Below are 12,930 nucleotides of genomic sequence, written 5' to 3'. Positions count from 1 at the left end.
ACTAGCACCAAGCAGCACTGGTCACCGCTCTTGTTTGAATAACACAGACGGGACAAAATGTTGCGTTTAGGTAAACTGTTAAACCTTGAGACCGACGTATAACCGACTGCTATCTGTGGAGTTGTCCTCCCGTCCCTCTGTCCTCTGGGACTGTCTCCATCTAGAAACTAAGCTGCACGGGGTGCAGGGAACTACTTTGACTGGCACATGAGCAGACGGGTTAACAGAGCGGTAGATTGGCTTTGCAAAAAAAATCAGCGTTCTATGAAATGACGCTTCAAATAAAAAAAACGCTCAATCACGCAAATTTGATCGTGGGAAGTCAACATCGTGATCGCAATTAAAATCCGAATAATTGTGCAGCCCCACTTAGCATGGTACTTTTTGTATTAATGTCTGTATGAAACACGTTGTATCTCAAACACGACGGGACTGTGCGTTGACGGTCCTGGGTCCCTAGCTGTGGACCAGTCTCCCCTGGGACTCTGGTCAGCGAACTCTCTGGGGTTTTAGATCTCAGCTGAAGGGCAATTTCTTTTCTAAATGTTTTTGTGCTTGAGCCATGTGCTGTATTTTGAGTAGTGATGCCTTTTATTGTTCTGTTATAATTAGCTTGTGGTGTTTTGATGTATGTGTTGTATGGGGCTGAGACTAAGAATTGTTATCGTTGTTGGGAAATCTGTTTATTTTCTTGATAAATCGATTGTTTGTCTAAAAGATGGCAGAAAATCATTCCTATTTTTAAATATAAGCGATGATCAAAATAGACCTTTTTATCTTTATAAAGAACTTTGCGACTACTTTGTAATTTCATTACGAAAATCCTATACATCATGGATTTTTTTTAATCCATTATCTTCCCTAGAATCCATAATATATATATATATATATATATATATATATATATATATATATATATATATATATATATATATATATATATATATATATTATATATAATCAATAATACTTAGGTGGATCATAGGTGTTTTTTTTTAACCTATGATCCACCCAAATATTTTCTGTTTCTACAGTGCCGCTCATGGCGACATCATATCTGTTTCCAGCAAAACATAGCAAAAGCAGAAAATGGAGAAAATCCATGTTATGTACATCTTTACAAATGAAATTAATGTCAGACTGATGCTGACATGTGATGGTCATTCTTCCTGTATATTTTTTTAATTATACGTTTTGTTTTTTGTTAAAGAAGGAAAGGAAAATCGCAATATAACTCCAAGCCATGTATTGTAAAAGAATTGAACCGGGACTAAAGCATCTGGTCCCAGCCCTATTACTTACTTTACTTATGTGTTGTGTGGGTGTTATTATAGAAGTACGCTTATTTAAACTGTCCCTACACAATTATTGTATTATTTCTTAGAAAATAAAGTGATTCTTCTCCCATCCAGGACCAACAGGAGACCAGTGTGGCCTGTGGACCCAGCCAGCAGCCACAGGAGGCTGCGGGGGCCAGAGCCCGGTCCAGAGGAGGTGGAGAAGGTGGGGGTGGGGGGGATGATGGAGGAGGCGGAGGAGGCAATGGTAGCTGCCGGGAGCAGAACGGACAGCCGCCCGCCCCTCAGCCTCCCCGCGTGTTGGAGGCCGAGGAGGACGAGGATGAAGAGTTGACCCTGAAATACGGCGCCAAGCACGTCATCATGCTGTTCGTTCCCGTGACCCTCTGCATGGTGGTTGTCGTGGCAACCATAAAGTCTGTCAGCTTCTACACCCAGAACGACGGCCAGAGATTGTGAGTGTTCTCGCATCGGAAAAGATTGTGTTGGACAGAATCCAGGGGTTGGATGTAACTATTTACAGAAAGAAATATTGTACTCTTTACTCCACTCCTCTACTTTTTAGCACACAGAACACATGTAGTTTCATAAACTACTATGTTTTATTATAAATTAAACTACCCAACACTATACAGACCTACAAGTCAAGCTGAAATGAGGAGACCATTAAACACTTGATTGACAGAATAGTATGTATCGTTGCTCAAATGTAAGGATTTTTCTGCTTTGATTACTTTTACTTTGTATACTTTAAGTACATTTTCCTGACAATACCTACACACTTTCACTTAAGCAACATTTTTAATGCAGGACTTTTACTCGGAACAGAGTATTTTTTACAGTGTGGTATTTGTACGTTTTCTTAGGTAAATGATCTAAATTCTTCATCCACCACTGACAGAATCTGAAGCTCAGTTGGTGTTTGAATGAAATGCAATATGGCCACAGCGCCACTAGGTGGAGTTAATGCAATAGATATAGATCATATCTCCATAGTTTGAATACCAAGGCATTGCTGTGTTTGCATAAGATCATCAAAGCAGTGTCTGAATGGCTCAGAGCACTGATACATAACCTTTAATACCTTATCTCTTGTCCAGAGCAATTGAAACTTCCTGAAATAGTAGAAAGCTTACAGTGCTTTCCCTAGGTTTGTAAAAGACTTATGTGCATGTAACAAGGAAATCATAAGTGTTTCAGCAAGAAAAAGGCCATTTGACCTCATTTTGGACAGTTACTTTTACCATATCTATGTCTAAAACATTGGAAAAGCTGGAGCAGACAATGAAATACATAACACTCAAAAAGCTTAAAGACGACAGGAACCAAGTTCTAAATAGGATCCATTCCTCGTCTATATGCAGCCGTCATAGTCTAATCCAAATTAAATTCATTCATTGCATATATTGGACTAAATTCAGGTTAGCAAAGATCAAACCAGAGGTAGATCCTACATGTGATAAATGTGCTGTATTTATATAGCGCTTTTCCAGTCTTAACGACTGCTCAAAGCGCTTTTACATCTACAGGAAACATTCACCATTCACACACATTCATACACTGTGGCCGGGGCTGCCGTACAAGGTGCCACCTGCTCATCAGATAAACATTCAACATGATAGGTGCAGGCAGGCCCCGGCTTCTCTGCATTCACATTTGACAGGCTAATTCTTTGTCAGTTGTAATTAACCCTTATCCACTTGTTGTACGTTTTGTTCCCTACCCAAAAACTGCTAATTTGTCACACCTCCATAACAGTGCGCTGGCCTTCTGTACTTTTAATATTCAGGCAAACTATTCTCCTCATTTGGAAGTCAAGCCAACAACCTACTCATATAAACTGAGTACGTGACTTAATGAGTTGCATCCATCTTGAAAACATAAGATATGTGAGAGATGGGAAGCCGGAGAAATTTAGGACGATTTGGAACCCATTCATTTCCTACTTCTCTTCTATCAATGCTACTGGGATCACTCCCCCCTGCTATCCCTGTCTTAATCTGCCCCCAGCTGAGACTAAGCCCCATAATTTAGTTGTATTATTTCAATTATTTTAATTTAATATTTAATTATTAAATGTTTTTTGCTGATTAACTGAGATGTGTGTCACCCCCCAGGATCTACACACCGTTCCCTGAAGACACAGACACAGTGGGACAGAGAGCCCTCAACTCCATCCTGAACGCCACCATCATGATCACCGTGATCATCGTCATGACACTGGTGCTGGTGCTGTTATACAAGTACCGCTGCTACAAGGTACGGGGCATGCTAAAACCTGTCACAGCACACATGCAGCAGTCCCATCTACTGCAGACCGGAGATGAAAAATATAACTGTGTCATGGTCAGAAATGTACAGTAAGGATGGTTCTATTTTGTTTAACCCTTGTGTTGTCTTCGGGTGAAATATGACCTGTGTGATGGGAAAATTACATAGACAATGATTTCAAACATAGACAATGATTGTTTATCTGTTTTATTTAGTTGTTACTCATTCAAGGGTAAATCTTTCTCTTTCTCATAGATCCTCCTTATGTGCTTATCTAAACCTCTAAATCAGAAATATGGGTTTACCTAATTTTGATTACCCAAAAATAACATGGATGATTCCATACATCGCAATACGCAAGTACAACAAAGATCTATAGACTTATTGAATTTTGTGTTATGCTCGATTTTTTTTTTTTGCATGTGAAAATAATTTGATTTCTTGAAACAGTATCTCGACTGAACGTTGACATATGCCATTCTTCCTTTAATATGAGTCCTAAAAATTTCATAACTTCTGCTTTTTTTACTCAAGAATTAGCTATAATTTCCCATAAATGAGGTGTATGTATCCCCCAAAAATAAGTGTAGATGTAATAAGGAGTTTGTGTTAGTGCTGTCCCTACATGGTAGTGAAAAGAAGTGTTAGATTTCAAAAAAAAGTGCCAAAAACATTGAAAAAAAGACCAAAGCGTTAGAAAAAGTGATTTTCATTTCAGTTTTGACCCAGGAGGACGATGCGTGGTCGAATGGGAGACAACACGAGGGTTAAGGGTCCTTGTCCAATCGATTAGTTAGTAGTTCCCTGCAAGGTGGACTGAGCAGGGTATTCAGCCATGTTAAGTAAGATCCCAAACCATAGGGAGCCACATGCTCAGTTCAAAGCGAGCTGTGAACACGGTGGGCGAGAACTGAACATCGGTTCATCATTTCGCTGGAAGTTGCCAAACAGGATTACCCATCAGCCATTGCGCATCGCTTTGGAAGTTATACACATTTTAATAAAATACCTCTTATATCGGTATCAGTTTTTGTTTCGATTATACTATTTCCGTAGTGTCAAATTCCCTCAGTTGCAGCCACGTATCCTGGGTGTTTATGTTACCATGGTAATGCACGGAGAAAGTGTTGTCTACATTGGTGATGTTTGTCACCCCCCGATGTGAGTTGAGTGCGGATTTGAGTCGAGCATGCTCAGATTAAAATGGTTTACGGCATAACGTGTCATACTGAATTCCATGAAATGACTATTAATTAACTTTTCTCATTTCAAAAAATAACAGACGATTTCAAATTTTCATTTTCACAACCCTTTTTAAAGTAGACGTTTGGACTTGCAGAGCACAGCAGGCCTACCTGCTGTTAAAAAAAATTAAAAAAAAATTATATGAAGGAAAAGCTGCACACTAAGGCGTTCTAAACTGAAAAAGTGAAAACACTTTCAACTGTGACATTTCTCTTAATACGTTTTTCATTTGGATCCCCAACACGAGACAAAATAAACAAAAAACATAATAACATAATAATGATCGTTTTTCTAGATTACATAGTTTTTGTGATTGTTGGAAGCCAAAAGTAATCACGATTAAAATTGGATTATTTGGCTTGAAATATGATGATTTACACTAACCAACCGGTGGGGCTGAGCTCATCAGGATAACGGATTTGAACTGAACTCGGTCTGAACTCTCTGATACTCATTGGATTTGCCCCCCAACCTGGGTGTAAAACAAGCAGCAGCATCAAGTACTTGCTAGTTCTGATGTGCTGAAACATGAACCGTGAACTTTGCCTTCACAGGTGATCCAAGGCTGGCTCTTCCTCTCCTCCCTCCTCCTGCTGTTCTTCTTCTCCTACATCTACCTCAAGTAAGCTCTCAAAGATCTTGTCTCATTTTCTAAGGTTCCTACACATTCTCGTGAATGTCAAGCTGTCTGAATTCTTTACGAGGATGGATGGAGCCTATCTTTTACAGTATGTCTCTGCTCTCAACAGAGAGGTTTTTAAGACCTACAATGTGGCCATGGACTACTTCACCCTGGCGGTAATCATTTGGAACTTCGGAGTGGTGGGCATGATATGCATTCATTGGAAAGGGCCGCTGCGGCTCCAGCAGGCCTACCTCATCATGATCAGCGCCCTCATGGCCCTGGTTTTCATCAAGTACCTGCCAGAGTGGACCGCCTGGCTCATATTAGCCGTCATATCCGTCTACGGTAAATCCTCCTCTCTATGCTACTCTGTGCACCTTTAAGGAAAAAACATGAACTCTTCACCTGACCCGTTGAAGATGTTATTGTGCGCACCACATGTACAGTCATCTGGTTCCTTTTAGGGCATGGGGGAGAAAAAGAAATGTGTAATCTAACTTTCTTTCTTTCAACATTTTCTTAGCAAAGTAAAAAGGTATGGATTTGGAGCCAAAGCCAAACCTCTTATTAACATGTAAAATATTAACACAAGCAATAATTCAAATTTATTCTGAGGGTTTCTTTTTGTTTCCAGCTGAATGTATGAAACAAGTGTTGATAAATGTCATTGTTGGTGTGCTAAAAGAAACAATGGGTCGGGCGGCCCAAAACTGAAAGAGGAATCCTTTCAGGAAGGGTTGGTTGAACGACAAGTCTATGAGAAAAGGAAGTCTGGGGGAGAGCTGGCACCACAGCAGCAAAAATAGCAGTTTATTCCCAATAAGCTGCTTTCTTGGTAATAGTTAGAAGTGGTTGCTCAAATGGCCAAAATACTGGGAACAAAAAGAGAGTAAGTAAGGAGTTGCTCTTTGATTTTTCTCTTGACACATCAGCAATGGGTTCAGATAGATTAGGTATCGGTCATAAAGGCATGTTGATGGTCGTCCTTACCTCTCAGTCCATAAGTAGTCCATAATCCACATACTTTCCAAAAAACTACTTTATTGTCAATATTATGGGCATTACGTTTGCAGGACAAAGACAGAGTTTTTCCCCAACTTATTCAAATTATGTTGCATTTTCACGAGTTTCTACTTGGAGGGACAGTAGCATTTTAAGTTCCTGTTACAAGAATGAATATTTAACTGGCAACGTGTGTAGTGGAAATAGAAATGGCATCATAGTGATTCTGGCATACTTGGAGATTCACTGCACTTGTTTGATTGTAAGTGGAAGTAAACCTTTAGAGAAGAAAGGCAGCTTTTGGGAGCTTTAATATTTCTTTGGAGCGATCAACCCTGTAGACCGTAACTCACTGACGTCTCTGCCTCTTGTTATCACAGATGTCAGGTCAGAGCGCTCAGTGGCTAAACGACTGGTCTCTTTCTTCTTTCACAGATCTGTTAGCGGTTCTCTGTCCCAAAGGGCCTCTGAGGATCCTGGTGGAGACGGCTCAGGAGAGGAACGAGCCCATCTTCCCAGCTCTCATCTACTCCTGTAAGACAGACACAGATTATTATAGACATTACTTTATTAACATTTGTTTGTAATAAAACTGAGGGGGGGCAATGAAACACCAATTTTTAAAGCAAACATACAGGAGATAAAATTGCTTTTCTATTAAGCTGCCACTTCAACACACGCTGAGTTTTGACTTGAATGACACTCTATTCAGCGCTTGTAGATCAAATACAAGCACTATCAGCACTTTCACTTCCAAGTCCCATAAATATTCAGGGCTTTCCATTAACTTTTACTTCAACTTCTTTCAGTGCTGAAAAGCTCTTTAACTGGAACTCCTAAGTGGTTAGACATCAACTGATGTTTCAACTCCTTTTTAGCATTTTCACTTCAAGTGACTCCTAAACCCGTTTCAGCACATTCACTCGACAACTCATCATCTTTCACCACTTTTCACTTCATCTGACACTTTTATTTCATTTAGTGCAGTCACTTGAAATGACACTTTTTTTCAGCATTAATTAATTAATTTCACATTAATTCTCTTCCCTTTAAGACTGGTGGTGCTTCGCTTGAACTGCCAATTCCCCTCATTTTAGAATTTCAACTTAAAGTCTAAGTTGAACTTTAGGTGGCTGCTGCCAGACAGAAACATGTCATACACGTTAAAAAATCAACATTTTAAGCTATTTAAAATGTTTGAACTTTAAAAGGTTTTAGGTGAAGTACTAAGATGACTTAAGTTAGCAGTTTAATTTCAGTGGAAGCCCTGTTGAGTTTTCTAAATAAGATCCTGATTGTAACACCGATTAGAGCCCGACCGATAAAGGATTTTTAAGGCCGATACTGATACAAATATTGTTTAAAAAAAAATCTGATGTTCCAATATTTTGGCCAAATCCAGAAGCGCATAGCAAAACACAAACCTAATCCTAACATTAGTTATTTGTAGTTATTAATGAGTTCTCACTAAAATAATATGATAATTTGTTTTATTGTCAACAGAACATAACAGAACATCAAAATATATTAAAGTTCTGACACATAAAATGTATAAAAATACAAACTTAAGATATGAAACTTAAAGTTCTTTGAACGAAAACACATTATCAAAAATAGAAATTCAGTGTTGCCAACAGGGAGGTTGTAGAGCGCCCTCTGGTGGACAGACTATGCAACGGCAACACTCATAACATGGTTGACAGTCCGTTTTTTATTTTATTTTTTAAATATTCATTTATAAGAATAATTTCTTTGTCATTATAAATGATTCTGATGAATGCATATTTAAAGGGGAAAAAAGGACGGACGGTCAACCGTATGAATGTTGGCGTTAGTTTGTCCAGTTTTTTTATCGGCCATTATAAATGCCTTTACCGATAGTTCGGGAGATGCCTAATATCCGCCCGCCGATGTATTGGTTCAAGCTGTAACACCACCCTTGACATCTTCAGTAGTTTGACTCTGACTTCTTCCACAGCTACAATGGTGTGGCTCGTTAACATGGCCGACACTGACCGGCCAAAAAGGAACTCGACAGAAGGGGCGTCATCTCAACAAGGGGCTCACGAAGGTGAGCGCCATGTCAAAGCGATTGAGTCATGTTTAATCTTCCTTTGGCGGTGTGGGGGGGAGGGGGGGGGTTGCCTTTCAAACTGTGTTGTTTAGTCTAACTGCTATGGCTTGTCTGCAGCCGTGGCGTCCCCGGCTGCCACCAGTCTTTCGCAGGACGACGGGGGCTTCACCCCCAACTGGGTCACCCAGCAGGAGCACCAGCTGGGGACGCTCCAGACCACCGAGCAGACCAGGCGGGAGATCCAGGAGATGCCCTCCGCTCGCCCACCCCCCGAAGACGACGACGAAGAGAGTGAGTGCTGAGCGACTAGTATTTAAAATCCAGTATTTAAGCTTTATTTCAGTCATTAATGAAGGCTATTTCACCATCTTTTTTCAATGTTTATTTGGCACACATAAGGAACATTAACACCTCTCTGTTGTCATATTTAAAAGAAAAGGTGTTGTTTTTTTAAATGCAGCTTGGTTATTTTAATATAAAAATGGACATTATAGACTAAGCCCATCAACATGAAGTTAAGCAGGACGGATATATATATATATATTTCTGAAAATGTCTTTTTGCTCCTTCATAAACCTCTTTATACACATTGTGTACGCTCTATATTGTTAAACCATCGAATACAAGCGTAAATAATACTACATTATGGTTGTTTTAGATTTACCCCGCAGCCCTAATATGAAGCCGAGCTCTGTAATTCAAACTTGGGACTTCCGAGGTTATCCGACTGTGTGTAATTAGCATCTTTCAGTTTCCTCTTCTGAAACACATAAAAACATTTTGGGAACATTTTTATGTGAGCCCCTGCTCTGTGAAATGAGTGCGTATGTAAAAGTGACTTACATGTTTTGGCTGCAAACTGTTTTTAGTCAGGAGCAGGTTAGGAAGCGATTATTCATGGCAATTGCTAGGTTTCACGTCCGTACTATTTGTAGAGCCCTGCGCTCTTTCTAAGGTTAAAGCTTCAGTAAATACGCGGTCGGAGCTTTTGTTTGGACAGTAATTACAGCTGAGAGGAGATCTGTACAGGGGTAGGAGGGCGAATCTCGGGTTTGAATTGACTCCACCCTGAATGCGGTGTCCTCCTGTGTTCATCAGGGGGCGTCAAACTGGGACTGGGAGACTTCATCTTCTACAGCATGCTGGTGGGAAAGGCCTCGGCCACGGCCAGCGGCGACTGGAACACCACGCTCGCCTGCTTCGTAGCCATCCTCATTGTGAGTGACCCCGGCTGCTTATTCTGGTGTCCAGCTTGAGTCACCGCCACCATCTCTCACAACATCTAACCCCACTTTATGTCAACCGCTTGATTGTATAACAGGCCGAGCTGATTTTGTTTGGTTACACAATACGTTTACACAGTGTGCTATTTTGTCTGTTTTTATTCTCGCCTGTCTCTGCCCCCGCAGGGCCTGTGTCTAACCCTGCTCCTCCTCGCCATCTTCAAGAAAGCGCTCCCCGCTCTGCCCATCTCCATTTTCTTCGGCCTGGTCTTCTACTTCGCCACAGACAACTTGGTGCAGCCCTTCATGGACCAGCTGGCGCTACACCAGTTCTACATCTAGCAGGACGCTGCCCTGATAACCCTCACCCACATAGCCCTCTGGCCAACAACACGAGAGCAGTCCCTTCAAAGCTGGGGGTGGGGGGGGGCGAAGGGCAACGCAGGCCAGGGGCCTCTCGTGCGCCCCACATCCCCTCCTAAGAACTCAAGTTGTTTCCGTTCTGCCTTTTTCTTTATCAATGCCAAGATGGGGGTGTTCCCCACGACAGCGGTTTCTTAAATATTTCATTTGAGTTTTAAACCAAGAAGTGACATTTCCCGCTTGACTTGGGACCTCCTCTTCAAATCGCCGATCCGAGCTTATCAGACGTTAGTGGAATTATTCTTTTACTTTTAATCCAGGGAAGCTTTTCACGAGCTTGTCTGCTTCTTCTCAGCAGCACCCTGCTTCCCATCTGGGAGCTGCCCAGTGCGTCTTCTCCGACTGGGGCTTTACAGCAGGTGCCTTGCTCAGGGACACCTTGGTGGGAGCTGTTGAGCAAAAGGGAGACTGTTTCATTTAATCTCCCTTCAAAGACTTGGATCGAATATTTTCCCTTTTTTTTTTAACGACTTTGGAAGCCACCACCCCCCCTAAACTTAACCCAAGATTAGAAAGCCTTCATTGGTGAACGTGTAGTTTGGTTGTGTATGAGCTGTCAGTCACCAGACGTGCTTTCCTCACCGCTATGTAGAATGGTTGAGAAAAAGCAGAGCTCTGAGGCCGAGCGATTCACTCCCCGCGAGATTTCAACTGAACGGGAGGTTTTGAACAAATGAAAAGTTTTACTAGTGGAAGAATTAATAGTCTCTAGAACTAAGATTTGAGTTTAATTGTGACACTGACTGATTAGAGATTTTTCACCATGTTCCGTGACCTCTCTTTATTTTTCATTTTATTTTTATTTTTTTATACGTCAAATCACATTTGAACGCAGAGCCTGCAGAGGGAGGCAAGTTTACACACACTTAACACACTTACACCTGAGACTTGCCTGCCATGTCAGTCCCGTACTGTCAGCCACTGAGCAGCTCTGCTGGAGCAGTCGGAGGTCCAGTGCCTTGCTCGAGGGCATTTCAGTAGTAGTAGTAGTAGTTGTTGTTGTTATTGTGGGACAGAAATGGGCTTTTCATTCTCTTCCCTGACTGAGATTTCAGATAGTTTTTTTTTTAATTCTTTGTTTTTGCAACCTGCCCAGGGATTGTAACCTGTGATCATCTGGTCACAATCTCCGAACCTTTAGGCTATATAGCTGCTGTCATGATGTTCTCCTGGTGCTGTCTTGATCTATGCCACATCAAACACAATCATTTGGACCATACGCAGATACTAGTGCGTTGTTTTTCAAAATATGCAGAAGAGAAACTTGTACTTTTTGAAACATGAGGGTACATGTTACCGGAGTTCCTACACAGATAAGGAAACTGTGGACAAGTGTGAAAACGTCCAACGTTTGACTGATATTCTGTTTGTGTTTCGAGGGAAACGCTTAGTCCTGATGAATGAGGGATCGGATCTAGTTTAATTCGTTAGAATTTGTGAACATTGTTGGAAAATCTAATCTCCAGTTATCAAGCACTATTTGCTTATGTGTCTTTTTTTTAAGTATAAAAACAAACCAAAAAGGTAAAAAAAAGAGATCTGGTATGAATATTGAGATGTGTACGAACCCAAGCTCTGTCACTTCTCAAATATGGGATAGTGCAGATTGGTGGCGAAGGACGAGCGGCGCTGATTGCTCTTTCGTCGTTGCACTCGAGTCTCATCCTTACACAGAAGAAACCAAGAGGGAATAATACAGTGATATTTGTTCTGAAATGTTATTTTTCCTTTTTGTTTTGAGGGAATATGTTGGGTGACTGGCTTTATTTCTGTCCTTCACATGCATATGTGTGTTATGCAAGGTTATTGAATTCAGATTTAGTTTTTTAATAAGTAAACGAATAAATAATGAAACCTAAAATAGTATGTATTTTTTCTTCTTTTTTTTTTAATTGAGGCTTTACACACAGTTTTCTTCAGGCTGAATTCTCACACACACACACACACTGCAGCGGGCCTCAGACAGGTCTCATTCATTTCTTGGGACTTGTCTCAAGTCTGTCTAATCATTTTGAATGGAGGGGGGGGGGGGAGTAGTGCGTTTCGGCTGCGGCAACGGGGGGAGCCGCTGTGGCGAAAAGTCGAGACTGATTTCAACAATGTCACGCTGCGGTGTAACGGAGACCAGACTCGGCAGTCGGTTTTAGGGCGACGTGAGGATCTCGTACAGAAAACGTCGCTGCTCCGATCTGTTGCTGTTGCAAGAATGTTTTAAACACTATGAGGGGAAAAATGAAACACAAGCACTGAACTTCCCCGAGGTTTTTATAACAGCTGACTGGCCCCTGCAACAACAAAGCCCAGTCCCACATCTCTTTGCTTTCTCTTGTGGGGGGTCTGAATGGTAGTGATCTGTAAACCATCTCACAGGAAACAATCATTGTGTAGCTACTTGTGCTACATTAGGGGCACTTATAGCTTTTTGTCAAATGGTTAGTGGATGTTCCAATTTTAGCAGCAACTCAATAGATTACCATTGTTTGTTTTTGCCTTGTGGGTGAAGCAAATCTACCAGCCACTTGCATATTTTACCCCCCCCCCCCCCCCCCCCCCCCCCCCCCCCCCCCCCCCCCCCCCCCTTTGGCAAGTATCACAGCTTGCAAACACTTCTTGTATCCAGCCAAGAGTCTTTTGATTCTTGTCTGAAGTATCTTTGCCCATTCTTCTTCCAAAAGTCTTCCAGTTCTTTGAAATTTCTGGGCTGTCTGTCATGCACTGCTCTTTAAAAGGTCTATCCATAGATTTTACATTATGTTGATGTCAGGAGAT

General features: G+C 41.3%; 1 protein-coding gene across 2 annotated transcripts in view; it reads left to right on the top strand.

The window, feature by feature from the left end:
* The window catches only part of psen1 (presenilin 1), a 17,953-nt gene extending 6,258 nt beyond the window's left edge, over positions 1-11,695 (top strand). For both annotated transcript variants that reach the window (XM_034858651.1, XM_034858652.1), the window contains exons 3-11: positions 1,413-1,753; positions 3,416-3,557; positions 5,369-5,436; positions 5,564-5,784; positions 6,877-6,975; positions 8,420-8,512; positions 8,633-8,806; positions 9,614-9,732; positions 9,925-11,695. In XM_034858651.1, coding sequence (XP_034714542.1) covers positions 1,413-1,753; positions 3,416-3,557; positions 5,369-5,436; positions 5,564-5,784; positions 6,877-6,975; positions 8,420-8,512; positions 8,633-8,806; positions 9,614-9,732; positions 9,925-10,080 — 1,413 coding nt within the window. In that variant the 3' untranslated portion in view covers positions 10,081-11,695. The remainder of the gene's footprint in view (positions 1-1,412; positions 1,754-3,415; positions 3,558-5,368; positions 5,437-5,563; positions 5,785-6,876; positions 6,976-8,419; positions 8,513-8,632; positions 8,807-9,613; positions 9,733-9,924) is intronic.
* The last annotated feature ends 1,235 nt before the right edge of the window (positions 11,696-12,930 follow it).

This window comes from Etheostoma cragini, chromosome 20 (assembly GCF_013103735.1).
Source record: "Etheostoma cragini isolate CJK2018 chromosome 20, CSU_Ecrag_1.0, whole genome shotgun sequence".
In the NCBI taxonomy this organism is placed as follows: Eukaryota; Metazoa; Chordata; class Actinopteri; order Perciformes; family Percidae; genus Etheostoma; species Etheostoma cragini.
This window is presented reverse-complemented; position numbering and strand designations above follow the sequence as displayed.